The 27,998-nt window shown below is 40.5% G+C and overlaps 1 protein-coding gene across 1 annotated transcript in view; it reads right to left on the bottom strand.

Moving 5' to 3' along the window:
* Positions 1 to 6,478: 6,478 nt before the first annotated feature.
* Positions 6,479 to 27,998, bottom strand: part of RASA3 (RAS p21 protein activator 3) — a gene marked incomplete at its 5' end in the record, with an annotated part of 22,876 nt that continues 1,356 nt past the window's right edge. Inside the window, 15 exons of the mRNA XM_010085268.1 lie at positions 6,479 to 7,951; positions 8,570 to 8,753; positions 10,559 to 10,662; positions 11,437 to 11,648; positions 15,195 to 15,277; positions 16,214 to 16,320; positions 19,047 to 19,094; positions 20,105 to 20,178; positions 20,735 to 20,812; positions 22,054 to 22,131; positions 22,797 to 22,903; positions 23,981 to 24,104; positions 24,586 to 24,660; positions 25,536 to 25,650; positions 27,622 to 27,770. Of these exons, the coding sequence (XP_010083570.1) occupies positions 7,876 to 7,951; positions 8,570 to 8,753; positions 10,559 to 10,662; positions 11,437 to 11,648; positions 15,195 to 15,277; positions 16,214 to 16,320; positions 19,047 to 19,094; positions 20,105 to 20,178; positions 20,735 to 20,812; positions 22,054 to 22,131; positions 22,797 to 22,903; positions 23,981 to 24,104; positions 24,586 to 24,660; positions 25,536 to 25,650; positions 27,622 to 27,770 (1,614 nt within the window). The remainder of the gene's footprint in view (positions 7,952 to 8,569; positions 8,754 to 10,558; positions 10,663 to 11,436; positions 11,649 to 15,194; positions 15,278 to 16,213; positions 16,321 to 19,046; positions 19,095 to 20,104; positions 20,179 to 20,734; positions 20,813 to 22,053; positions 22,132 to 22,796; positions 22,904 to 23,980; positions 24,105 to 24,585; positions 24,661 to 25,535; positions 25,651 to 27,621; positions 27,771 to 27,998) is intronic.

Here is a 27,998-nt window from a genome sequence, read left to right as displayed (position 1 = left end):
AATTAACTTGGAATACAAATCTTGCCTCCTGTGGATGTCAATGAGATGTCAGAAATTGCCTGGTTAATTAACACTCAAACAGTGGTGTAAGAGTTTTATATGAACATACTCAGTGGAACATCAATCCTCAACCCCTGCAAAAGCAAACCTACCTCTGACTGGTGCAGTTTCAAAGCCCCTCACCTCAGTTTTTGAACGCTCAGCCCCTGCTACATACAAATATTCAGATGAGTGAGATTGTACAGACAAGGATGCTTGCACCATTGCCTATGGCATGGAAATACTTCTCTTTGCACCCTTTCAGCTCCAAGCAGCACAGCAGTTCTTGTATTTGTAAGGAGAGAAAAAATAAAAATACTCCACAGAGAGCACAGAGAGCTCACCAGCTTCCTTCCTCCTCCACTGCTGTGTTGTATCAGCGCCCAAGCAGCCTCCTTGACTGAGTGAAGACAGTAGTGCTGCCTCACAGACAGAGGTACTGGCAGGAGCAGTCAAAAGATCTGCCTGGTCAGAGAGGGAGGTGGGATGAGGTGGACCACAGAGGTCCCTTCCACACCAAGTCTTTCAGTGACTCTCTTCTTAGTGATGGCAACCAGGACTAGGGCACTGGTGAAGAAGAGGTCTGAGTCACGGGAAAGGGCAGCAGGCTGGACCTGGCACTTGGGACAAGAGGAAGGTGCAGGGAAGCAGGGGGGTGATGGAGGCAAGGGGCACAGGCACCAGGCAGGGAGAAGAGATGGGGACACTTTTGGAAAGACAGGGCCAACCAGGAAGGAAGGGAGAGAGAGAGGAAGGGACTAGCAGGTGAGGCATCAGGCAGAGCAGCCTTGCCTGCAGAGCCTGGCAGGACTCCCAGCAGCCCTGTTCTGCAGCACCTACCTGCAGGGAGCCAGGGCAGAAGGCGGGCTCTCCTCCTGGCTGTCCCCAGGCAGGCAGGCAGCCACCGCAGCTGCAGGCGGTCTGTGTGCACACGGCTGTGCGGTGGCTCCTGTGGTTTTCACCCAGGTGCTGCTCTGAGGAACACAACAGAAACCAACAGCTCTTCCTCACGGCAGGAAATGCTTAGGCAAGAGAAACAGGAAGAGAAAACAAATTCTTGAATGGCTTAAGGGAGCACTGTTCAACTTCGGCTTTGAGAGCCTTGTGGGCAAAACCAGCTCTGATTTCTCTGGTTGAGCCTGCCCAAAGCCTCTTGGCTCTTGCCTTATATTGACTGTGTCAGGTCTCACCCTCAGAGCCGAGCAGGCTCTCCAACACCAGGAGGGCATTTGGCCCCTTCCAGCCCAGGAAGATGAGTCCTGCCTTCCTTCAGTCTCCAGGAGGATTTCCATGCCTTCCTCCTCTTCATGCAGCTAGATGATTCTTACTACCTGCCCAGGCCTGCCAGTTTCTTCATCCCCTCTCTTCTGCACTCACAACTTCTAAATAAATGAAAAGCATCTGCCATCTCTTTTTGACACCAAAATAACCAGGGCACCAGCTACCCTCTGCTGAGAACCAGTGCCAAGCACCCTCAGAGGACTCTCCAAACTGCTCTGTATGAGAGCTTTTTTCTTATCGTTCCCCCAGTCCAATAGAAATTATGCCAAGGGGACTTCTCCGAAGTGAAAAAGGATGACATTTTTCAGACAAACAAGGTTCAAGCCCAGCTCTCCAGTGGGAAAACTGCCTTTGAGCCTGTGGTGGTGGTCACTAGGGGAATTCAAGGCAGCAAAGGGCTGGTGGGGAGGCTGCCAGAGCAACTATCACAGGTCCAGCTTCTCAGCAGACCCTGAGGAAACATGGTACTGTGCCAGCAGGAAGAGACAGATCCTGGAGCTGAACGTCTCTGTTTTTGCCGGTTCTCATGCTGGAAGAACAGCAGGAGCCTTGGGCAGCTGCCAGGCTGCACACGTGCACAATGAAAAAGATTAAGATGGGGATGGGGTCCCCTAAAGAACAGTGCATTTTGGGGGGGAAGGGACATATACGCAGGCAATACTGGCCTCAGAAGGTCATATCACAGACAGCATTGTGCATTGGTGATTCTGATCAAGAGCATGATGTGGAACAGTGCTGGAGGCAAATGGATTTGGACCATAGCTAGGGACACATTAGCTCTGGTGGTAAAGCTGTCTGGGGCAGCCTGTCCCCAGCTCATCAGGTGTGCTGATGCAAGTGTTTGTGAGACTGCTGTAAACGTGGTCAGATAGGTGGTCCAGGTTTTTCCAAAATGTCCCCCTCTTTCAACAAGTTCCAATTATTTCACTGATGCAATTGCATCAGTGCTATTAATGGGATGCTGGACCACAGCCAGGGTGGGGGACCAGGAATCTAAGGGGACTTCAACACAAAAGAAAACATACCATGGGGATGTCCTCACAACACCGTGGCTCAGCAGGAGGCAAAGTATTTGCATCTCCAGACATCACAGATGAGCCTGTCTATTTTTGAAGCTGCTTTTTTCAGCTGTGAGCCTCTCCAGTCACTCCCATCATGGGTATAGGATGTCACGGCTGCCAGAGGATGGCTTCTGGAGAGGATGAGAAGTAGGAACTATAGCTGAGCTGTAACACAGAAAAACTTGCTAAAGAAAGCAAAACACAAGGTGTTTCAGGGTGGCCTTTTTTTTGTGCACAGTTTCTCTTTTCATCAAGTGAGTATTTCCCTTTTTCTTCCCCTAAAAAGTTCACTTCCTTTATTCATGTCAGCAGATTTCTCTACACAAACGTGATGACTACAGTTTTAGTTTTCACCCCCAGAGAAATGCATGGCTACACTTATCCAAAGGTCCTTTCTTAATCAAATAAACTTATTTATTCACACCTCTGGTACCTGATGGCAACCCTGCACATCATTGTCACCTCTATCAAGATTTACTTGTTTTCGCATATGAGTAAGACCCCATATCCCGGCAGTACATTTGTTATGGCCCCAAGTAAATAACAAAAAAACTATTCCCTTTTGACAGCTTTAGGGCAGGACAGTGCAATGATGACAACTGTGACAGAGATTAAAGAAGCTGAGTGAATTTAGTAAATTAGTCAGACACCACAAAGGCCCCTCAACATTAACCAGAACTGTGTATATCTGGGATATGATTTTGGTAAGATTCAGCATTCAACATTTTCAAACTAATAAAAAAGCCGATTTCCCTTTGTACCATTTAAACATTCTCTACATTTAGCCTTGGTTGCTGGTGAGCCTTTTGTTTAACACACCCACATTAGCTTTGCAGGCAAACGTGCTAACAGCAGGCAACTTTGTGGTTAAAAGTAATAGTTCTGCGCAAACATGATAAATTCAATGATTTGAACATTTCAGGTAAATCAGAGTGACCCAAATGGAGCAGCAGATGAAAAATGGGAATTGAAAGGGAAAGGCATGTGTGATTTGTTCAGAAGTCAGGAGGGCTGGTTTCTTTCCTCAGGATGAATCTCCTGGGATCCTACTTTATCTTGGGTTATTTTAGGAACCTAGAACAATTATTTGCTCCATGATTACTTCTTCCAGTCTTTTCTTATGCAGCCCAGATCCAGTATCTTACACACACAGGAATACAGCACTTCTGTCTTAAAACCTTGCCTTTTCTTCAGTACCCACCCGGGCTTTGGAATAATTTATTTACTGTTTAACAACATTAGCTCAGAGCCAGAAACAAATGTCTTCCCCAGGCTGCCTGCTAGCCTTTGTCTCTAGCTGTAATGACTACAGAAGGTGGCTTGTGGGAGGATGTTTTTCTTTGTCTCCAAGCACCACACGGCATCAGTCCCAACCGCTGCTACACACTGCCCCACACCACAGTCCTCCTGCAGCATCCATTTCCTGGAGCTAATACCAGGGACTGGCACGGTTCATGCATTCTCCTGCTATCAAGGCCAGCTCCTCACACAGCCCTTTATAAGCGTGCTTACACGATTACATGTTGAAATGACATCCTTGAAACTGTGTGGATTACTGCAGAGAAGGAACGGAGACAGGAATCGCATCAGTGTTCAAGCACCTCAGACAGCTGTATGGCACAGCCTTAGCCCCAAAGCAGCTTCTCGCATAGACAGAAGTTCTCACAGCTTCTCAGACAGCAGTCACTGATGGTTACTCCCATGAGCCTTGTAAGGCTGTGGTGGGCTCTGGGTGCTCTTTGCACTAACCGCACGCCATGCCTGTGGAACACCATGCTTTTCTTTTTTTCCATTGGGTGATTTTTACATGGAAGTTTCCAGACAAGCAGCATGTTCTTCAACCCTCTCATCCATACGCGGACCTCATTAAAATCTTACTGGGTGAAGAAACAAGTGCCACTGGTGCCAACAGAGCTTTGAAACATAATTGGCACATGTAAGTCTTGTCGCCCCTGCTGCCAGACTGACTGCATCCCAGCACGGCTTCAGACACAACAGCCACTGCATGAAAAGGCTCCAGTAGTGACTTGTCATCACTGCAGCAGCTGCTCACCATCTCTACTGCATCCACCTAGAGAACACACGCACAAGTGACAAGATTTTATCTGTCAACCAAGCTCCCATCCATTGCCTTAGGAAACCCTAACAGGAATCCTGACCTTGGGTGTGCAGTTTCACCGCCAAATCTCCCAGTCTGAACTCTTCTGAAATGCATAGACATTTGCCTGGCCAGAGACACCATCTCCTTTGAACTGGAATGGACACAGACCAGGGCCACATGGGTCCTCTTGCCAGGTCTAAATTTTTTTTTCCTGTCAAAAAAATCATTTTTGTTTTTTACTTTTCAGGCTGGGATAGAGGAGAAAAGGAAAGAAAACTGACCTGACATGCTTACTTATGGCTATGCTTTTTTTTCCTTAATGTTATTTTTTTCATTCCAGATATAAGGGATGCTGACCCAAGTGTCCCTAGCAAGTCATCTATCTCGTGGGCAGGATTTGCTGAGTATTTCTGAAGATAACATCAGAAACATATGCTGCAGACAGACAGGAGACAGAGGCTAAGCAAGTATTGGAAGCCCAGTTTTAACACAACCACCTCACCAACCCTGTTAATTTTATTCCATAAGAAAAGCAGGTTTCAAATATTTCCTATTTACTTCAGCTAAGACATGTTAACTGGAAAACAGAATGTTTGTATACACTGGATGAGATTAAGTGGAAAAGAGACAGACCTGGGAATGGTCTAACAGTCATTTTGGATTTAACTGCTCATTTCTTACAAATCCTGTGTCAGTTTACTACCTCATCGTACTTAAAACCTTGTTTGTTTTTAAAACAAGGTTTACAAATTCTCAGCAAAAAAACACACTTGCATAACTGGTCAAATTCACCTTCACCAAGACACCGGTCGTGTTTTCTACCATCGGTTTGGTTTTCTTTCCTGGCTGTGGTCTACTTGTTAAACTACTACTGTCACTCAGCTAGAGTGCACCTGCAGCAGCTCTTCTCCAGTAGTTTCTCAGAAATGCATGTCTGTGTCCTGGTGGCAGAGACACCCGATACAGCAGGGGGAGTTACCTTGAACATGAGCAAGACTCACACACACTGAATGAGCTGATCAACAGCTTTCTGCCCCAGAGGGGCTGTTGTCTAGCCTTCCGGCAAACACTCCCCAACAAAACCAGTGAGTGCTGCTTGTCACACAACATCTCAGAGCCAAAGCTTAATCCACATGAGCATCCAGAGAGGACTGCTAAACTCCAGAAGACTGACTTGCACAAACCTCAGCATGACCAAGGTTTTGCCATAGAAAAGGTCCTATTCCAAAGGGTAGAGGTTCCATATGTCCACGAGTGAATATGTATGCAGGGTGCTGCACTCTCAGCTCTTCCCTCCTTGTCCTTTCAACATGGTCTCACCCCTCTCTCGCAGCAGCAATAGCTGTGTAATAACAGAAGGAACCAGTTCAAGATGCTGATCTAGCTGAGTGATAACTGCTTTCTTTGCTACAGTAGTTTATGGCTGGCTCAGGTGCCCAGTCTGGTTCACTGCAGAGTCCCACGGGTGCAATGCTGACCCAAGAAAAGGAATGGGGATGGGAGGAGGAACGAGGATGGGACTCTGCAGGCCCAACAGAGATTGGTTTACTGTCACAGGGATCTTCATCCCTGGTCCAACTCTGAACAGCAGATGGTGTGCCAACAGGCACCCTAGTGGCCTCTTAAACCTAAACAGACTCCATATGCACACACAGTTTTCAGAAATAAAACATTTCTTTTAATTGGCAAGTAGAACACACATTACAGGTCATTAGTATTTTATAAACAATATTAAGTTACAAATACATGTTAAAAATTGCAGTTCATGGCAGCTAAAAGCTTGGAGTCCAAAATGCATCTCTGCAATGCTTCATTACTTCCTTTTCCCCAGTCTGCGGGGTGAAGATGAATAAAAGATCATTTATCATCTACTAGGAGGTGGTCTACTATATACTCAAACAAAAAGAAAACCTCATTCCTAAGAGCATCACTAACAAACAGAGGCATTCAAAGTACTTCAGGCATCTTAAACCACGTCAGATGCGATGAGGACGCAATCTTCACATTAAACTGATAGTTCAATGCTTTCTGTTCCAATTCAGCTTAAAACCAACACTAGCTTCTACCCCACAGAAGCTTAAAGTCCATCACGCAGGCTCTGTGCCGTCAATGCTAGATGTTCCTAAATCAGACCCTTATACACAGGAAAGTTACGGTGTACAACTAAATAGCATACATATATATCTTATATTTAGCAGATCTTTTTTTCCCCCCTCCTTAATGACTTTTGTTGGTATTAGTGAGATACACAGCTCATTCCATTTTCACTACACTCAGAATATTAACAAGTTACCATTATGTGTGTTAATATACTAAATATCCTTCAACATGTCTCTTTTAAAAAGTATTTAAAAACATTTTTGGAAAAGTACAAATCTATTTTCTAGAAAAGCAAGTGGTATTAGGATAGCATGGACTCCAGTGCTTAAACATCCTTTCAGAGAAAACCCATCTTGACGGCTTTTGTGCCTGGGAGTCAGCATGTCTCAGCTGCCAGACTCGTATTCTATTTGTCATTCTCGCTGTGGTGGTAAAAGGCCAAAAAATCAGCTTACCTTGCCTTTCAGCCGGCAGACTTTCAAAGATTACCATTCACTGGACTGCACAAAAGAGACATGTAGCTTTGACATAAGTTCATTTCTTTCTTACTTATATTTATGAGAGTCACTTTTATTATACCGCTGAGATTGCATCTTCAAAACCAAAGTCTGCTGAATGTGTCTGGAGAAATGACTTTGTATCTCAAAAATATCAAGAGTACCATTCAGATCTGAATTTCTATTAAAAATTGTGCACATTTATCAAAAATTATGCTGCTGCAAAAACAAAAGGCCTGCTCCTTGGCCTGCTCAGAATACAAGTTACAACACAAGAGATTACATTAGTGGGTTTTTTCTCTGCTTCTCTTCTAAACGCAGGCACAAAAAGTGTTACTAAGCTTTTCCTAAGAGAGCACGCAGGGATGTGACATAATATACATTAATCAGGAACAAAAAACAGTAACAAAACAACCATTCTAGAAAATGCTGCATATTAGCAGCATGCTTGGTTTCTGAAACACAAGGAATTGCATTGGAGTTGTCAAGATGAAGTCCACACACCTTGATCATTGAACTGATCACTAGGTTCCAAGAAACCAAAGCAAATTTAAAAATACACATGACAACAACTGCCTAGAAGGCAGAGTTTTATCATCTGTCAATAACCAGATGAATAAAGTGCATAGCAACTATTATAACAGTTTCTTGAAAAGAGAATACGTTTAGCAAGTCTCAAAGTTTGTAAGCTTGACACTTATCCATACATTTTGCTACATGTGTGGCTTCCCTTTTGTTTTGCTATTTAGCTTCACTGATCGACCCTTCAGCACTGTCCTGTGATTTCCTTTGCATTTCATATGGAATGCGCCGAGATCTCTGACTGCTGCCTGATATACGTCTGGAAGCTCTTGTCACCAATGGGATGTTCTCTGGAAAAAAAAGGAAAAAGTACAATACATAGAATTTTCTGTCAAGGCATCAAAATGTCACAGTGGAAAGTGAACAGCCAAAACCTTTTCCCTAAGTTTGATTTTCAAGGTTGTAATTGTAATGGTAATGCTGCATCTTACTTGAACTGGAAGAACTAAACTGATCCTCGTTTTTGTCAGCCATGCACAGAATGGCCCTTTATTTACATGTACAAAAAGTGGTCATGTGGCTGTATCAGCCATTCTTTCCGTTTTTAAACCAACACTGAAAGATGCTGGTAAATACATTGTCTTCTGGTATTTACCGCTCATTCCAGAAGCACAGATACAAAATTAAAAAAAGAACCAAAACCAACAACAACAACCCCCCCCCCCCAAAACAATAAAGACAACAAAAAACCTCCACACTTATTTTTACGAATGAAACGGAATTAAAAAATAAGCATTTAAAAATACAGTCATTTAAAACATCGTGATATCAATCCTAAATCACAATCTTACTTTGTATATATTTGCAGAATCTTTTTTGAACATGAATATAGTGAAGGCCAGAACATAAGCAAGGGAAATACCATTTCCCCGGATTGTTCCCCTGTTTGGACAACCCATTATACTTACTGGCTTCCATATTTTGTCTTCTTAAATTTATCTCTCCTATATTGAGCATGCTCCTGCTCTAAAGTTCCAACACCTTCAATAATCAGCTTTAGTGTTTTATATGTTTCCTTAGGGTCATCAATGATGAATGTAGAATATTCTTCCTCTTCAGGTCCATCATATACAGATTTGCTGCCACAGGCCTCTGGAGAAAAAAAATAAAGTACAGGAATAGGTATCAGATAGGCAGGGGGAAAAAGAGAGACAAGCAGACTAAAAATACTCAGTCCAGGGTTCATACAGTTCCTTGGTTTGCTTCTGTACGGCCACCACAGATCTGTGGCTGACATCAATAGCAAGGGCAGAATGAGAAGTTCCCTGTCCTTTTGCTGGGCTGTTGGGTGCACAGAGGCTGTCCCACGCCCGCTCCTTCCTTGTCTCATAAGGAAAGGACAGCAAGCCTGGCAGCTGCTCCTGGCTTGTGTAAAGCTGTCCTTTACTGCCCAAGCAATGCTTTCATCTCAGTTACCACTGGCAGTACCCCAAACATGCTTTTTGGGAACTCTGACACACGCCTAACTCTGCCACTGTGCTGCAGGGCTGGCCTGCATGAAGTCAAGAATTCACTTGTCAGGAGGACAGTTTTCATCCCTATGCAGCAGCTAAGCAGCAAGTATGGCACTGCACAACAGACTGAACTCGAAACAAGTACAGGTTGAAGTAGTCATGGAAGATGTTTTACCACATTATCCCCAAAAGATTCATACAGCAAGCATAAGCTGAAAGTCATGACTACTGCCTGGCTGCCTTCTTAAGGACATATCCTAAGGAAGGGCAAGTCATACTACTTTCTTATCCTAACAGCAAGCTTTCCTGGCTAAGGGATCAGCACACTGACTACACATGAACATCTGCAACACATTCACCAAGTGACCTACTTCTGCACTGTAGACGAGCGTATCAGAAAGGGAGAGAGATGATCTTACTTTGTCTTTATTTTTCCCTAGCTTTCCAGCTTTACTGCTGTTTCAGCTTTTGAGCTATCTTCCCCTTGCTGCACTGCCTGTGCCAGACCTGTGTCCTTTTTCCCCGACACTGAAACTCGATGCTGGCTCTGGCAGTGAGGATCTGGAACAGGGGAAAGTTGGGCATTGGTTCAGACAGCTCGGAAGTGGTGGGCATCTTCAGTTTACAATTGCACAGTGGCCAGGAATGGATTAAAGTGCTTTCCAATCTGTGTGTTTGACACCACTGGCTAATCTCATATTATAAAATAACATCCTATTTAAAGATCAGTGCCACAGTGAAGGCTTCCCTGCCACTCCCTGTACTAAATTAGGATTTCAAGTCTGGCACCGTGTACACCGGATACTTTTCTTGGCATGCCTACCAGTACTAACTTCCTCTGCTGTCTCTTCTTTCATTTATCCTTCATGTCACATCTCTGCTCCCCTCAGCTCCTGAGGGTTTCCCAGCCCACATTTAACTTTTCAACATTTCACAGACATCCACAGGTCATTTTTCTCTGATAATTCCAAAAGAGCCTTCCTGAGAAAACCATCTGTACCCAACCTGTTCATGGTATCTTGATCAGGGAACGTGCACATGACTTCTGGTAACACAAAACCATGTTCCACTGAAACCTCAACTTTGCTGGTGCCTCTTTTCAGGATCAGTAAACTTCTGGTTTAGTGCACACTCTCATTTGTCAATTCAGAGCATCCAAGCAATGCTCTGTCCCTACACTATTTTAGGATGCTGTGGTTAAAACCTTATTTCAGACAACTGTTTATTATGTAAAGAACTTTGTACAGACTATGAGACTGCACACTGCACCAAAAATAATTCACACAACTGCCTCAAGACAGCAGAAGGGGAAACAAGTTAAATAATGGCTACTGTGTTCTAGGATGTGATTTGTAAGGCTGGTCTAGCTAGATCATACAACTTTTCCACAGGGATTTTTGCCTTGCTAAGTGTATTCGAGATGCAATGATCTTTCATCCTCACCTTGCATTTTCTCCAATTTTGGCATATAGGAGTTGAAAAGAGAGTAAATGCGCTCAGTTTCTCTATCTCCATCTATATCCAGTTGTATATTTGCTGGTAGGCCTCTGTAAGGCATCAGGAAGAGAGGTAGAAGTTATATGCTGAACAGTATATTATGGCAAAAAAAGCAATTAACAAGGATGAAAGTAAAAGTGAGTACCCATGAAAGCCAACAGACTGTATGTAATGGAGCTCAAAACTTCCTATTTTTCCCAAGAGTAGACAAGTTCAAACTTCTTTATGCTTTGATTTATTCAGCATACTTTTGCTCTGACTTGAGGACTCTATCAGTATCCAGGCATTCTGGTGATTTAAGTCTGCTATAACCAGATGGAGGAGCCAAAGCACTGAACTCCCAACCGTACACGTCTTGCATTCTGTGACTATGGCTACAGACTTGCTGCTTCTCTCATTTTAGATGCAAATAGTTTCCTACAAACCAGACTCTTCATTTCAGAGAGAGCATGAGTGGGCCCCTTAGAAAAAGATCCACTTAGAATTAAATCTAGAAGCAGACGACTATCTGTTTCAGGAATTTACAAACAGGACATTGAAGAGATTTCTGACATTTTTACTAATGACAGATGATCAGAACCAAAGCATCTTATCCCACAGTCAACTCCTACCAATGTCCTGAACTCTAAAAATTTCAACATTTTGACCAAGATATGCAGATACTGACAAAATCAGAAATAGCCATAAAGATGGCCTTTGACAACACCACGATGCCTGCGCACCTGACAGATTCTTCTTGGTGCTTGCATACCCACAAGTCACACTGCAGAGACACATGCACCCCCTGGCAATACCTAGACCAACAGCATGTTACCAATCCTTACCCTGTGCAGGGTGTGCAGCCGGGAGTATTATCTGCAGTAGCTTTACAGCAAAGCCAGTGGCCATTAAGATACGCAGAAGGATGGTAGACCGTGAGGCGCTTCTTGTTGCATTGGCTAACTTTGGTGAGGATATCAATCCAGTCCTTGGCCTCCACACAATTATTTGCTTGGATATACAGGACTCTTCTTTCAGGCTGGATCACCTGGAACATCTGCAAATATGGAAACAAGCCACGGAATAAACCACCAGAATGAATTGGTGAACCTAAGGCCTGGGCTCAGTCTGATGATTTATTAAAGAGAAACCACAGCATACTAAAAGAATGCACCAATAAATACATTTCAATGCAAAACCAAGCAGCAAAAGTGCCATTAAAACAACAAGACCTTTGACCTGGTACAAGGAGTAAGATACTGTTCCTCCAGGAGATGATTTACAAACAGCTAATATCATCACCTTGCTGGTTGGGCCTCAACAAGATTTGCTGTCAGCCTCAGGGATGCAATTTTAGTAATGCTGCAGCTCCAAATTTTGGAAGGCTGACAGAGGGATCCAACACAAGGCTGAAAGAAAATGCTAGTCAGCAGGGGGCAGAAAAGAGAAAAAGGAGAGTTCGGATCCAGACTCAGCGACAGCTTTGCTTCACTGCTGCCATAGCTCTAGTCTTTTTAACACCTATTTCAGTGTGATTCTTTCCTTTTAGCAACTTCCACGCTTCTGCACCCAACTATAGCTGCTATTAGTAAATTACAGCAATACAGTTTCTCTTTAATTGCCATACGGTGGTTCAAATAATTACACATTAATTCTGCATTATAGCTTGGGTACTGAAAATCTGAACTAGAGCTCTCCTGCCTGTTCAAAACAGCTTGCAACCTAAAGTGGCACAATCACATTTGTTTTCCTTCTCTTGAAGAAGCAAGTTTCTGATGCACAGCTTTATTGCTTGATTATACTGATCGTGCACTGAAGATAACTGAAGTTCAAGTCAGTGATCTTAACTGCAAATTTTGTAAAGGCAAATGTCAATCATCTTCATTTCCTCTAGCTTCTAGAAATACTTAATTTTGATCGTTTTTCCTCTCTCTCTCTGGTATTCCTAAATTATCCTTTCCCCCTCTACTTCTTCATGTGATTATTGAAACCATTAGACATTACACTGCCCATATAATGTGAAATGTTATTTTCCAAACAGCTGGCTTCTCTGCACTACTTTAAAAAGAGGCTCAAAAAAACAAAACAAAACACCAAAAAACCAAAACCCCAAAACCCACCCACCAAAAAACCCATCAAAAACCCACCAAAACTGAAATTCACTTCTGTCTATTGCAAAGACTTGAAACATTACCCTGAATTCTGCACCTAGCTGGTTGGAAGAATATTGCAGAGAGGTATCAGGTGCAATCTCTTCTTCCCTTGTGACACTTTTAGGTGCACATCCTTCAAAGCAGCTTGCAAATATACTTGCTAATTTGTGAACTAACAGTTTTTTTTAATTACAACGTCTCTTCTAACAGAAAAGAGAAATCTCCAACAGTCATTTCCCTGGATTTAGTATCCTTATAGATGTCAGACAATAATTAGAAAGGTGCAATACACAAGAGCGGTGTAGGAGCTGCTAGTGTGATCAGTCCAGCACTGCCAGAACACACGCCAAAGAGAGTGTCCTTTTAATAAAACTTTCAGGATGTTAACTAGCAATTTGAATCTGGGGAACAGGGAAGGAAGGATGGAGGAAGACAGGAGTGTGTCTCTCCCTTAACACAGAATTACAGGGAAAAGAATTTTAATGTCATGCTGGGGTAAATGGAGCCTTCTGCATTACAACAAAGGAACAGATTTAAGGAGTATGGCTTTGTGTAAGGGGATACAATCTAAGTGAACTAACATGTGGCAACTGTTACTGAGAAGCCCACAACTAAGCCAAGAATTTCAAGTGGTTGCAAGACCTTGACATTACCAAAACCACCAGTTGCTTCTCAAACAACACAGAAGACCTGAACAGTACTGAAAGCCACCCCTACATCCCCCGAACTGTGCTTAAGGAAGATGAAAGCTACTGGCCTTACTGCCAGACAGGCAGATTTACCAGGAGTAAGGAAGACACAGTTCATGCAATTCAGAACACAGATACACAGAAAATATTTATAGAAAATGTAGATCTTTAATCACACTTAGCACCCATGATGGAATATCCATTGCAAATACATCTGCTGTGGTGTTCCGAGAATTCTGTTCTTGCTGCAGTGTTCTATTTATGTATTTCAAGATAAATGGGAATATGTTAGCACGGGAAGGTGATAATGATATTTTCTACTGCTTATGGAAAGACCCTGAACCTTACTACCCAGAATGGACTTAGTCACCTTAATTTCCTATGTAATACTGAATTTAAGCAACCAAAATAGCACACAGTTCCTGATGTTGGCAATAAAGGGATATTTTTCCTATAATACACCTTTAAAATAAAGGGATACTTTGGATGCATTCTAGCCCAGTAGACTCAGCATAAGTTAAAGACTGCTGTCATTGAAGACCTGATCAGAACTGTAGCTCAGCCCTTCTCCCCACACAGTAAGTTTTATCTCAACTGTGTGGCTACTTTTAGTTCAAACTAGTTATTTTGAAGAGTACAGTGGGCAACAGTTCATCACACGTTACAGTTGCCTTTGGATAGCTTGAAAATTATTTTGCAGCTTGGTTGCTTTTGCGCATGTAATTAACATGAGTTTTAAACACCAGAGGCAGCTACAGTACGATGAAGATGTGCTCTAGAAGCAAGTGAACTAAAACTTATTCCATCTTTTAAGAGAGAGAGACATGTTACCAAAATAATGCCTGGAACAGAGAAAATACTGGGGATTCAAGCATTGTATTTCACTTTAACAAATGCTGTTTGAGGAACCTAATATCTAGGGCAGGTTTGAGCACTGCCCTGCATGGTGTCCACAAGCAGTGTAGATGTCAGGAATGACTTCAAGACAGAAAACCTAAGTGTCACAAACATTTATGTGTATAAAGAAGTGTGTAGTAGATGCAGGTTTAGAACTGGCAAACACAGCTGTTTTTTGTTGTTGTTGTTTGTTGTTGTTTTTTAATAAAATTTTTTAAGGACTGTACTCAGCTTTACAGGCAGAAGAGTATGAAAAGGGCTTCCAGCATCACCTAAACTGATCATGTCTAAGAACTGTTCTTACACAATGGATGGTATGTCTTGCATACAGAAGCAGGCAGTAGTGTTCCATGCATGAGAAATACAGCTGTATTTTATTGCCTAATGTGGCAATCAAAATGCTAAACCATACTGGCACAGCACAGATGTTGTTTTGGCACATGACTTAACCCACATATATATGCAATTTCATTAACCAATAAAGAAACCCTGATAGCTAAGAAAGAAGATATGATCCTTCACAATTATAAGCAGCCAGTTCCTTCCCAACAGAGAGATCTGACAGAAAGGGCAGGGACTCGATTATCTTACCTGTGTCTGACATTACAGGGCCCAGACAACTGATCAGCAGCAGTCAGTACTGAGTGTGCTGCAGATCACGAAACCCAAGGACTGCTGACTGGGCTGTTAAGAATCTGAATGGGCTGTACTTTTGGAAACTCCTGCTACTATATACAGAACAAGCAGCTGTGGTTGTACATCTTTCAATAGAAACCCAACCCAGGTTACAAAAGGGAAAAAGGCGATTAGGCTGGTGGATCTAGACCAGCCTAACAAGTAAATTAATGAAGATGACCTACTTACATTTTTCATTTTAAAGGATTCCTCCTCCAGTCTTTCCACTGCCAGAATGTTTTCAATTGGAATGCTACACAGAGGGTGATCACCTGCAGAACACACACACACACAGATACTGAACAACTTATTCACAACTCAACTTCACCCTCTGCCCTTATTCTAAGGGCTGATTCTGTTCCTTTGAAAATTCTTTTTACTGAACATGAAAAAGATTTTTCACTCAGCAGGGCTTTACTAACATAGTCCTGAAGTTTTATCTTAAATTCATTTCTGTTTTCAGATGCACTATGTTATGCTAGCAAACCTCTTAGAAGCTGACTACTGCAGCAGGATGCAGTGTATTTCCTGAGAAGGTGACAATGAAAGAAATCATTCCTGTCAGCAGAGTTGGTGATGTAAGATCTTAAAATTCAGTGTGAAATGATGACTGGCATGATCTGAGCATGTTTCCTTATCTTTCTCACTCCCTATGTATTTATGATGAAAGGAAGTAGTATTTGTTGTGTACTACTGAACAGACAGGAACAATTTGTGAAAAGCAAAATCCCTGATATTAGGCAACATAAAGTGAACACATTTTTGCAAGTTCAAAGCTTGCAGGCAAATCCCTGCCTACTGCAGCCAGTTGTGCCAATGCTACAGAATACATGAGAACAAGCTGAGATGCATCTGAGAACGTTCGATAAAAACCTGGATCCCAGTGTATGGTATTTGTATCCTGAGTTTTGCTTCCTTGGATAATCTACTAGGTAACCCTGAAACCTATAGATGATGTTGATAACTGATATTAGACAAATATTATCATATATTCTGCTAATTTATAGGGTACCGTGCTGTCCAAGAAGCTTCTCTAACAGTCAGTACAGACATACTAGAAAAAGGGCAAGAACATACAGGCTGACAGACTTGCCTGCACTGTGCCTTCTACAGTTACAGATCTAGATCTCAGTGTTCTGTTCTTACACAATCCTTATGTTTAATCTTCACTTTAATGTATCAAAAAAAGACTGGCAAACCTTTGTTACCTTTGCTTTTCTGATAGGTAAACTCATGGTTTGTCAGGCGAAACCATCTCTTCTTGAAGTTTTTCATACCAAAGCGTTTTCTTCCTTGTGCTCTCTTGATCATGAACCTAGTAAACAGGACAACAATTGTTAAAATATACAGATTTTATATATACATTCATAGAAATATATGCATACATAAAAACATGTATTTATGTATATAGATTTACACATATATACATATATATACACACATACACGATGGCACTTACAAAGCTTTAGGAAGGAACACACAATGTTTTCTAATTATTGAGGCCTTGTCTTGACAAGGCAAGGAAAGTCACGTTAGAATAGGTTTAGTGCATCTGTTAGTTAAGCATGTCCTTTTGCCAGACCTAGAAAAGGGCAAGACACGTAGCTTGACTTGTAGTCTATATAAGGGCTCTAGTTAGCTGAACTGCAGCCTGTGCCCTTTCCTCGGTTACAAATCCAGCTAAATGGTTTCCTACTACAGCAAGAAAGGGCAGAGCATGGTTAGTAAGGCTCTGCTAAGCTTGACGTGTTAACTCTACAAGCTTTTTTTGTCATTTTTTTCAAAGCTGCGAGAAAGCTAAAAAGGTCTAGAGTATGTTTAATAGTTAAAAGACAGGTGTAAGGCCTCTGGAGCACAGGGACTGTACCCTTACATGCTTTAGTCACTCCCAAGCTCTAGAAACAAAACCAGGATGTTCCACACCATTTGCAATTGCAGATTGAGGCTGCGGTTGGAAACCCATTTTCAGTAACACACAAAGCAATCTGATGGCTGAAAGCTAGAATCCCCTGCTCCACCTTTTTTTGGCAGAGGGGCATTCATTTAGTCAGTTGTCAGTTTTAATTAATTTCAAACTTGAATTAGCTTACAAGAAACTGTGATGCATCCAGCACCTTCCTAACCACTAAATCAATCCAAAAGCTTCAAGGTGACTTTAGAAAGCCCGGTGACTTTCAGCATCACTTTGGGTGGAAAAAAATGTGTATGCATATACAGTACAGAGTTGATAACAGCTGCTCTACACATTACATTAACTATTGTGCAAAATACAGAATTGTATAATGGAGCCAGTAAAACTACTTACTACAGAGTAGTTTTTATCAAGTAGGAAGGCACTACAGAGCACAAAGAGCACACCAAGAGAACAGCAAATGATTTTGTCAAAGATTTTCAATAGCAGAGCTAAACCACTTAGAACAGCTAATACTGTTTCTGGCTTCTGGTATCTTCAGTTAGAAACAACTACATTGCATCCAACCAAACCGCAGGTCTGTTTAAAGCTCAAACAGAAACCCAAGTACCTGCAAATCTTGACTGCTTCATAACCAGCTGGGCTGGTGTCAGCCACCCATTTCAAGTCATGTGGGTAAAAGCTGACAAGGACTCTATACGGCAACAGATTATTTTTTTTAAACCAATTACAGTTACACACCTCTCTCATTCTTAAAACAGTCAGAGAGTTACTGTCTCAATCCTTATTCTTAGATTACTTGAATAATATTTAATAAAATTATATTATTTAGGTCATCACCACTGGTGGCAGTTTTCATATTTCAAGGTTAAGGCAAATTTCAAGGGAAGAGCAGATATCCTTGGGCTGGGCAATATGCTCGTCAGGTTAAGTTTCTTGTCCTTCTCATGCCAACACTCAAAAGGTGACTTAAAACTGCAAACTCCTACAGAGCCCTCTTTGAAAAATACAAACTCCATACTGCAGAGCTAAGAGCACGTTTCCAATTAAATTCTTGATAGGTGACATAGCCAAGAGAAGAATGTGCTTCTATTTCTCACAGATAAGTGACAAGCATTCAAAGCCATAGAAGTTATAAGGTCAATTTAAAGGATTTATTTGTTTCTAACATTCACAGAATGTGCGCGGAGTCAGAGCAAACAGTCAGAAGCACAAAGGGAAAAAAAACTCTAAGATTAAACCCATTTCGGTGCTGAGTGGTTGGTTTGTTCTCATGTTTATGGTAGACCTGAGTTTGGATCTGCCTTAGCCTTTCTCATAAACATCAGCATGCCCCTTTCACCTACAAGAACAGCAGGACTAGTTCTCCTTTTAATTCTCTTCCTTTTGGAAAGAACCAGGCAGATAGATAGCTGTTAAGCAGTGATGGCATGATCAATGCCAGTAAACCCAAGTGCTAGTGACTAATCTTTGGTACTGTATGTTCACTCAAAAGTACATATGCTATAGCTTTCCATCTAGACACTCTTAATAGAAGCAAAGACAGATTAAAAAAAAAACCACCAAAACAAAACCAAAAAACAACAAACAGATTGCAAAGGCAAACAGAAACCCCACTAACCAGCCAATCAATCTGGAGGAGAGTCAAGTCAAAGGCTGTGAAAATTCCCACCCACTTCCCATGATGTTACATGGCAATAACGCAAAATATCAGGAAAAACAGGCAGCTGAAGGCCAGCCCTTAGCCTTGAGAACAATTTACATGAATGCTAAAGTGCCTAGAAAATGTACGGCCACTTCTTAATCACTTCCAGTGAGTTCACTGGTATCTAGGAAGTCAATATTAAGCAAATCTCAGCGTCTCCTAGAGCCTCTGCCTACAGAGAGAAGTCCTTTATTCTCTATTTACAGCAGGTTTTTGCTTCAAGGAAAGAAAAAAAGGAAAAAAAAAAGCTGGTCAACATCGAGAAATAGATGATAAAATGTTCTCTGCTGGGTTTACACAGGGATGTCAGGATTGTTCAACAGAGTACTTCCTCCCCAAAGTCAGACAAGTCTACTGCTGCAAAGGAAACACATATTGTCAGCTGGCAGCTACAGCAAAGCACCAACTGCCCCTACTGTCTTACCTGCATGAACTATTACCATCAACTTTCTTTACTGTTAGTTTAAGAGTCCTTACAACAGCAGCCACAGGCCGAGCAAGAAAAGACAGAAAAAAATAAGACAGGAGCAAAAGAAAGACAGAGGCAGAAAAAATAATGTTTTAGAGTTAGAGGGAAAATGTTACAAACTATGCATTTATTTTCAAAAACAAAAGAATGATAAATGTACAGAATTAAAATAGACAAACTTTTTCCTAGGGACAGATGCTCATCAGAGAAGTGAACTGCAGAGGTTAACTGGAAGGGGTAGTCATGTTTTCACCGAAACCCTAACTTTTGCATGACTTAGAGCTATCATGAAAGCTTACTTTCAAGCAGCAGTTCAGCTTACTGAGCTCTGACAGGAAGAATTTGGATTTTTCACTTTCTTTCTCCCAGCTCAAAGAAGCTGTTTCAACAGTGCACTTAGATGATTCTTAACAACTCTGTTTTTTTAACACAAAAAATGTCAACAATTAGTCTCTAAAACTAATATGGCACATGGAACATGCTTCCAAAAAAAGGAAAGTTACTAAAACTAGAAACCGTTCCAAATGCATCACAAATTTGCCTTGAAATGGCCATGATAATGATTAGCATTTGGATCTTACAAGGCAGCAAAAGCAAATTCCATTTGCAGGCTTTGCCCTCACCAAGGTATTCAGTTATCTGCCTTCACAGTGGAATTTTACAGCTTTTGTTCACTGGAGTTCAGAAAAAAAAAAAACACACCAACAACTTGATTTTAACACAATGCTAATTTAAGTTTATTTTGCCTTAGCTGTGCTAATTAAGTTCTACAGGCTTCTTTTTCCTCTGCTTATTTCAAAACACAATTAAATGAAAATGTTTAAATCAAATGAAAATATGTTAAAATCAGCTATAGCAGCCACAGAGAGTAGAAATAGCAACACAAGAATCTTCCTACATTCTTCTCTGAACACATGGATGGAATAGAAATGGTGGGAAAAAAAAAAAAGATAGCTGCCTTAGAACAGTAGCAAGCACACACGTAGAGGGTTTTGCTGCACATGCATGCTTACCCTTCTTTAAGCAAAATAGGTTGCTCTATGCTTTTGTGATCTCTCCTTCCCGAAGATGAAATTAAATCTAGAAACTAAAAGGTGAACAAAAAGCATAGATAAAAATGACAGTACCATACTACCCAAATTAAAATCTTTAACATTTGTACAGCACAGCGAGCGCTACAAGAAAATATTGTAAAAGTAGTTAAACAGAAGGTAACGGCAGAAGCTTGAGGAATTTGGGAGGTTTCCTGGGTTGTAAACTAAAAATAGCACAAGTGCTCCTAAGCAGAAAAACTGCAGATGACCAACACTACTTCTTGTGCTTCTCCTTTGTTACATGTATCTTTCACTTCCTTTTGGACTAAGCAATTTTCTGCAGCATTCTACGAAGCATGCACGTCTCAAGCTCTAAGCAGCAACTTGTTAATCCAAACCAATTATTAAGTAGAAGTAGATCCAAAGAGATTCTGCTATTGACATGCACATAGTTTGATACAAATTTCATGAATATTACAGTTATCAGGAGTCTGCTTTTTCTAGCACATGCTTCCTGGTTTACAAACAGTACGCATTACATTCTAGGATTCCAAGCATCAGCTTCAACAACACAGTAGGATTTTCAGAACATTCACATGCATTACTTACATTTTTTACTGCATCTGCATATTTCTGCTCATTAAAATAGTCATAAAAAGTAGCCATGTAGGATTCCTTGAAATTGGCCTGAAATGCAAAGCCAAAACCATGCATATCATAATACAGTTTATACAGAAAATATTATTGTTAACAACAGTAGACTGCAAGCCACTGCAGATGGGTTTTTTTTTTCTCCCCAGAGGTAAAATAAGCAAAGCTCTACTTTCATGTTATACAGCACACATTCAGTAGTACCAAATTCTTCTTTTAAAAAGGTAGCAGAATGCATTTCAAATGTTCAGTTACTACAGGTAATACTGCATTCTTCAGAAGAGTCAAGCTTCTGCTTTGGCTTTTAAACGTGCTCCTAAAAGAAGATGACAGAAGGTGTGAGAGAAAGAATTCTATCGTTTCGAAGGATTCGTTATTGAGGTACAGATTCATTTACAGTTGCCTGTGTGAATCCTAACTAGACCACCAGTGACCATAAATTATCACCAGATATAGCATTGTGGTGTCTTAGGTATGCAAGTTTTATTTCAGTCAAACATCAAGAGCATAGAGTCACCACCGAATTATAGAATGGTTTGGGTTGGAAGAGAGCTTAAAGATCATCTAGTTCCAACTCCCCTGCCATGGGCAGGGACACCTCCCACTAGACCAGGTTGCTCAAAGCCCCGTCCAGCCTGGCCTTGAACACCTCCAGGGATGAGGCATCCACAGCTTCCTTGGGCAACCTGTTCCAGTGCCTCACCACCCTCACAGTAAAAATTTCTACCTAATATCTAATCTAAATCTACCCTCTTTCAGCTTGAACCATTACCCCTTGTCCTGTCACTACATTTCCTGAGAAAGCATGGCCACCTAGATTTCACCTCACCACCAACTGGCAGAAAACTGAACTGGAGTGAAAAGAAAAGCATAGAGCTTCCCTTTATGGAGTAATTCTTCTCAGTTGAGTTTTAAAATGCTGAAAAAGTCTGTAAAGCCCTCTAGAGCTGCTATCATGTACGAGAGGCAAGCAGAGGCTTCACGGGTTTTCCTGATCACTATCTTTCTTCCAGAAGGAATGAATGAAAAGCCCTGAAACAGACTTCTAGGTTGGTCACACAATTTTGCTTTACTGAAATCTAGTTCAGATTAAGACAGATTTAGTTTTCCTGGTAGCATGAGAGGCTTATAATCAAAACAAACATAACCAGTTCTGCATAAGCCTAGTGCAACTCAAGCATTTTAAAAGATTAATTACAATGAGTGATAAAAGATTAAAAAAAAAAAAGATAATCACTTTCCTAAATTAAGCCTTTAAATGAAAATGGCATACTTACAGATTTAGATTTTGATAGGCTGCCTAGCGTTTGAATGGTTTTAGAGATAAGCGTCAAAGTTCGAGAAGTCTGGGGATCCTAGGAAAGAGAACAATATATGGGCTAACTATTTAAAATATGGAATAGAGGAAGGTAAACTACATTTCTTCTTTGTTACTTCACTTGCAGAAGAGTAACATAAAATTATAAAAGACCCAATAAAACACTAGAGGAAAAAAGTTGCTATTTTTAAAGCATTTTGACTCTTAAGTCATCATGCTTCATAGCTACCCTATTGCTCTTCAGAGAACCAAAAGCAATCACTTACAAAACAAAAATAGAAATTTCTATCTCAAAGACTGTCCAGGTCCTCCCCACTCTCAATAAGAACAACTACTAAAAGCCTTGGACAGGTTGCTTATAAAAAATACAAAACATACAAAAAAATTCCAACGTTGCTGACAATCAATCCAGCATTAATATAATGTGGCACAAATGAAGCCGTGGCCATCTTTTCCAATGAAGCTTAGACCATGGACCTTGTTTGTCCTTAAACGTCACTGTTCTTCCCCTACCTACGAAGTTTTTCACATACACAGACATTGAACACACGCTTCATATCCAAGACAGACATAGCAGATCTTCGAACTAACAAAGGTACTTCTCCCAAAGGCTATTAAAAGCACTGAAGAAAGAATCTTGATAGACAGACTGTGGTGACAGAACCATATACATAGCTAGAAAAAAATTGATACGGTACTTACTGGATGGTGTGGTGTAAGCTGAAAGAGGTTTGGAGAAAGAATGGCAGGGGCAAAGAATCTCAGGAAAATAAAGCTGCTAACAGCTGTATACCTCACATCTGGGTCACCTATTGAAAAAAAGACCCCTACTCAGCATTTCAATAATCCTTCCTTAAAACCTTCTGAAATTATCAGAATGCCTTCAGAAAGCTAACTCAAGCATGTGCTGGAAATGTATATATTTGTGAGTTACAGGATTAACTGATGATGGAGGATTTGGAGCCAGAGATCGCCCAGCATAAACCAAGGCAACGTCAATGACAGCCTTTTAAAAAGAAGCAAGTTCATGACACAGGCTTCAAAGAGAAAAACATTCACTTTTCCACTGCACAGGGAATTTCATACAAACCTCTGCTATTCCATCTATGCAACTGAAGTATGATGAATAACTTACACAGTTTATGAAATGTTCAGCGCAGAGGCCAACTCTCAGTTATCTAGTTATAGCCCCCAGCACAAGTGCTGTACAGACTCCTAATGGATCTATTCCATTTGGTAATCACAGAAAATACAACTTACTTGTTTATTTCTACATAAGACCACAACAGCACAATCAATGCTTTTCTGCTTGAGCTTCTGTACTATGAAGTGACTGTTTAAAAGCTGAACTTGTATTATTCTTTCTAAAACTTCCTTACTGTTAGTCTGCTTCCCTTCATGAAAAGATATAGGTTGGTTGTTTTGCTCAATTCCGGTTTATATCACCTGCTCATTCTCACAGAGCCAAAACAACTAGGAGGGAGCGGAAAGAATTCTCTCTTGACAGTCAGAAAACCTTTCCAGCACATGGGCCTCCTAGGGCAATGAGCTTGCAATGACTCAAATAATTTATAGATTGGCCTTTATTAGAGATTGACGTGTGAACAGAAAATAATTCAGCTGCATGGAGTCCGCAGAATGAGCCATTACAAAAACCTCAATATTCGAAAACTGAGCATACTTTGCAAATATTGAAACTGTAAGTACATACCATCATAATGCTTTTTAAATGCTGTTTTCCTCTGAAATATGTTTAACTCCCAATGGTATTTTGGATAAGCTGCTGTTCAATTACTAAATCCATCATGGATCATGCAGATGGCTAGACTACACCTACATTTAAAAGCTATCAATTATGTAAAATAAAACAATGTATAGAAACTCACCTTGAAAACGTTTGGCAGCTGATTCTCTCAGTGAAAAGAAAATATCACACATAACTGTAGGGCAGCTTACACCAGATTTTGTAATTACAGTAAAAATGCGATCAACATATTGCCTCAGATTTTCCTGAAAAATGCAATGATTATGACAAAATTAGTATAATTTTCTGCCGTGGAAAGAAATATCATTCCTGGTTTTATTCATAATGGCATCATTAAAGAGTCTCACTTTCACATTATATATTTGCAAAAAAACTCACACTCATTGATACTCTCTTTGGTAAATCCACATATTCAAGTACAAGAGTAAAAATATTATTCCTATCAAAAACAAACATCAAGTGACACGGCTGTATCATCAGTAGAGTTACAGGCTTAGTCATCCTTGTCCTCAACGGCAGTGGGAGAAGTGATTAATATTCTACAGATATTGTGTTTATAGCATAATGTAAAGCCATTGTAAACTAGTTATAACACTTGGTAGTGTTAAGAAAGCTTCCAGTGTACTCTAATTAATGAAAAAATTATTTGCAACATCAAACATCTGAGGACCTCAGTTAAACTTGATAGTGTAAACAGAGACTATATATTCAAAATCTAACGCATACCCTGTTATTTTCCAGGTTTTCACCATCTTTTAACTTCACAGGATCAATTTCACAAGGTTTATGGACCTGGCAGATCTAGAAAAAAAATATAGCCAACAATTAATATACCAGTCTACCTTCAAGTAGAAAAAGCTTTGTAAAAAGCATAATCTGTTCATTTTTGGGGGGTAAAAGGCAAAAACCAACTTTATAAATGGTAATTTTTTTCTTTTGACAAAGCATCAATGGTAAATTACATGCAATCGTTGGGTTTTTTCCAAAAAGTACCATTAATTCATTCTACCCTTTAACTGAAATGAAGAATTTTCATTAGATTCTCTGAAGCAAGGCTGTTCAAGAAAAGTCCTATTTTGCCAAAATAGTCCACTTTGAAAGCATAACTATATTCTTTAAAAACTTGACATATTCTGATGAAATATTAAAACAGCTGAAACTGTCAAATAATTTAAAGGAAGTCTGTGGTCTGAAAGTATTGCCCAATTACTGCACTAAAATACCCACACTCACCATTCTGGACTGGATAGATAATAAACCACTGTTACAATACATGCATCACATATGCAGTTATCTAAGAATAATTTTATTCCTGTATACCCACTGGATGGAATGTATTACTTACAGCTTCCTAGCAGCATTCTGCTGTATATATTCTTATTCATCTAAGTTATTACATTATTAATTTCTCACAAACAATAAACATTAGATTTTATAAAACAGTGATTTAGTTAAAGAAATGGAAACTGTCCTTTTCCTTTAATACAATCCATCTGTTTCTGAATTGGGTGACTCAGCTGTGGCTAAACTAACACACAGGATTTTAACGTAGAAACAGGCTTTTAAACATTATTCCTACAACGTGATCTTAAAATGGGAAGGAATAAACAGTATCTGCTCCCTGAAGGCCTTTTACAGTGACATTTTATCAAATAAACAGCCTAAACTGCTCTTACCTCATCTATAATTGGCTTTAGTGTAACTTGCAGATAATGCATCCCTGCCAGTTTCATTGTCTCGTCAATGCACTTGGAAGTTAATGAGTTTCCTCTGAAAATGGTGTTTGGATCTCTGGAATTGAACAATTTTCTGTAATTTAGTCTCTTTGTAATAAACTGCTAATATAGGGAAATAAAAGAAGCGGTGAAAGGTGATGGAAATCTGAGTTTGAACGCACAAACAAAACCTCCCTTTGACACCAACCTGCCATTAAATGCAGTCACATAGCATTTAGTGTACTTCCAGGTTATAAGAGAAAAGCAGTAATCATGGTAAGTCCAGAGGGAATACAGATTTCCTTCTTTGTATTAGTGCAGTGTGCTCAGTGCACTATCCACGCTTATGGCAACACACAGGCTCAAATCAGAGGGGTTTACAACATAAACCGGGAAAAATGCACCCCTTCACATGCTACTGAACACTGTTAATTTGAGTAAGGGAAGGAGGCAGCGATTTTAGTCCCACAACAGCACTGGACATTACACATGACATACTACACTCCCCTACAAAATGAGTACTGGTAAGCTAGAAGGGAGATTAAAACACCAGTTCCAATAACATAGCCATCTCTAAGAGGCATACAGCACCGCCCTGTGATAACACTATTAATCACAGTGCAGATCCTAATTCTGCCCTGAGAACTGTATGGATAGCTGATGCCATGCAGACTCTCACTTTTTTCTGAAAGACCACTTGCACCGAATTATTCTTGTACTAGACATATGGCCACTGTAATCAGTTAAGCTGTAGCTAGCTGCATTATCATGTACTTTTTTTTAATATTACTTGCATTTTGAGAATGCAAGCAATTTCATATTAATTTTCTACCTGCAATTCCTCGTATAGCAATTTATGTTATGCAGACAGGTACATAACCAATGATCTCCTGGGTCTACTGACAGCAGATCAAACTTGGATATGAAGTTATTTGCCTGGTCTTGTACAGACACCAATGTCTTTTCTGTTGTTTATAGCTTACTACAGTTGTAACCATTTACAAGGAGTGAATAACAGGATGAATTACTTTGCTGGATTCATCGTGTTTCATAAAAAAGTAAGCTCACTGCCTGTTACAAATGCCAGAAAGCCCTGAAAACAAACACCATCTTCACCATTTTATCACAGGAACATGACTGACTAGGGAGCAGCAAATTTCCTCGAACTGCAGCAACCAAGCTGTTTCAGCCAACCTGCAGCACAGAAAAAAATACACCTACCTACAAGGAAGGAAAACAAACACTCTATCCCTCAGACACACCAAAAAAAAGCCAACCCACACAAAGACTTTATTTTGTACTGAGGAAGCTGTTACTTTAGAGTCAGTATCTGTAATTCCTTTTGACTCCCAATTGTCTCTTCTACTGTCAGTCAAGAGCTTGACATAGGCACGAGGCTTGTGGCAACAAATGTTCTTTAGGACCTGCCTGGTGGGAACACTAGATCTCACACTACTAAACTGTCAGCACACCAGCAAGTCAAACAATGGACTTATGAGAAGTGACCAGAAAAAAAAAAATTGTTTTCTGCTATGCACTGACAGATCCCATCCCATCTCTGTTCCTCAGCCCTCTAATTGGAAAGAGTAGATACACAGCTTGCCTTAAATATTCATGACTAAGAAGAAACTTGCTTTTTGTTTTGAACAAATTCAATCAACACTTTTACTCAGCACTAGATGATTTATTAGCATACTATAAAGCTGAATTTTTTTCATATGAACAACTGAAGGTAATGTAGGATTTCACAGTTATCACGAAATAAATAATTACGACTGAGAAGAGTAAAAATCCCTGCTCTCAGACATTACAATAGACCTGCAAGTAGACTTCACAAAACACGATGGGAACTTCTCCCAAAATCAAACGCACCAGATCCTCACAGCAATGAATGTGTTTATGAAGAACTCTGCCACTCAGCTGGAAGGAACAGGAAAAACTCCAACAGTTTCTTTTGAAACTACATAGTTATAGAAAGCGAGTAGAGGATCCTAACATTAGCTAACGCAGAATAGGTATGTTTAGCAATTTGCTTTTTGGTACTTACTGAGTTCTCTTCACTTCAGCGTTCGCAATGGCACTTATGAAAGGCACAATTCTGCCATAGTGTAAGAAAAGCCTGACAAGAGGTATAGCTGCTTCCTGTTTTTCTCTGCAAACTTCACCCAAAATGTGTGCAGCTGATGCTGAAACAGGCTGAACAGTGGAAAGAAATAAAAACTTTGTGAGATCTTTCCAGAACAAGCATCCTTTCTTTCTCTTCCCCTTAGCTCTTTAATGCAGAACCCCACACAACAGTTGCAATGGCAAGTTACCCAGACATTCCTGTACATAAAATGGGTGGGTGTCACATTCCCGTTCTTCTTGGTTCTAAATTCTGATCACAAGAGGGCAGCAATTTAAAAACTATTACAGCACATACTA

Source organism: Pterocles gutturalis, unplaced genomic scaffold (assembly GCF_000699245.1).
Source record: "Pterocles gutturalis isolate BGI_N339 unplaced genomic scaffold, ASM69924v1 scaffold41450, whole genome shotgun sequence".
In the NCBI taxonomy this organism is placed as follows: Eukaryota; Metazoa; Chordata; class Aves; order Pterocliformes; family Pteroclidae; genus Pterocles; species Pterocles gutturalis.
Note: the sequence above shows the minus strand (reverse complement) of the source record. Positions and strands in the feature narration are given on the sequence as shown.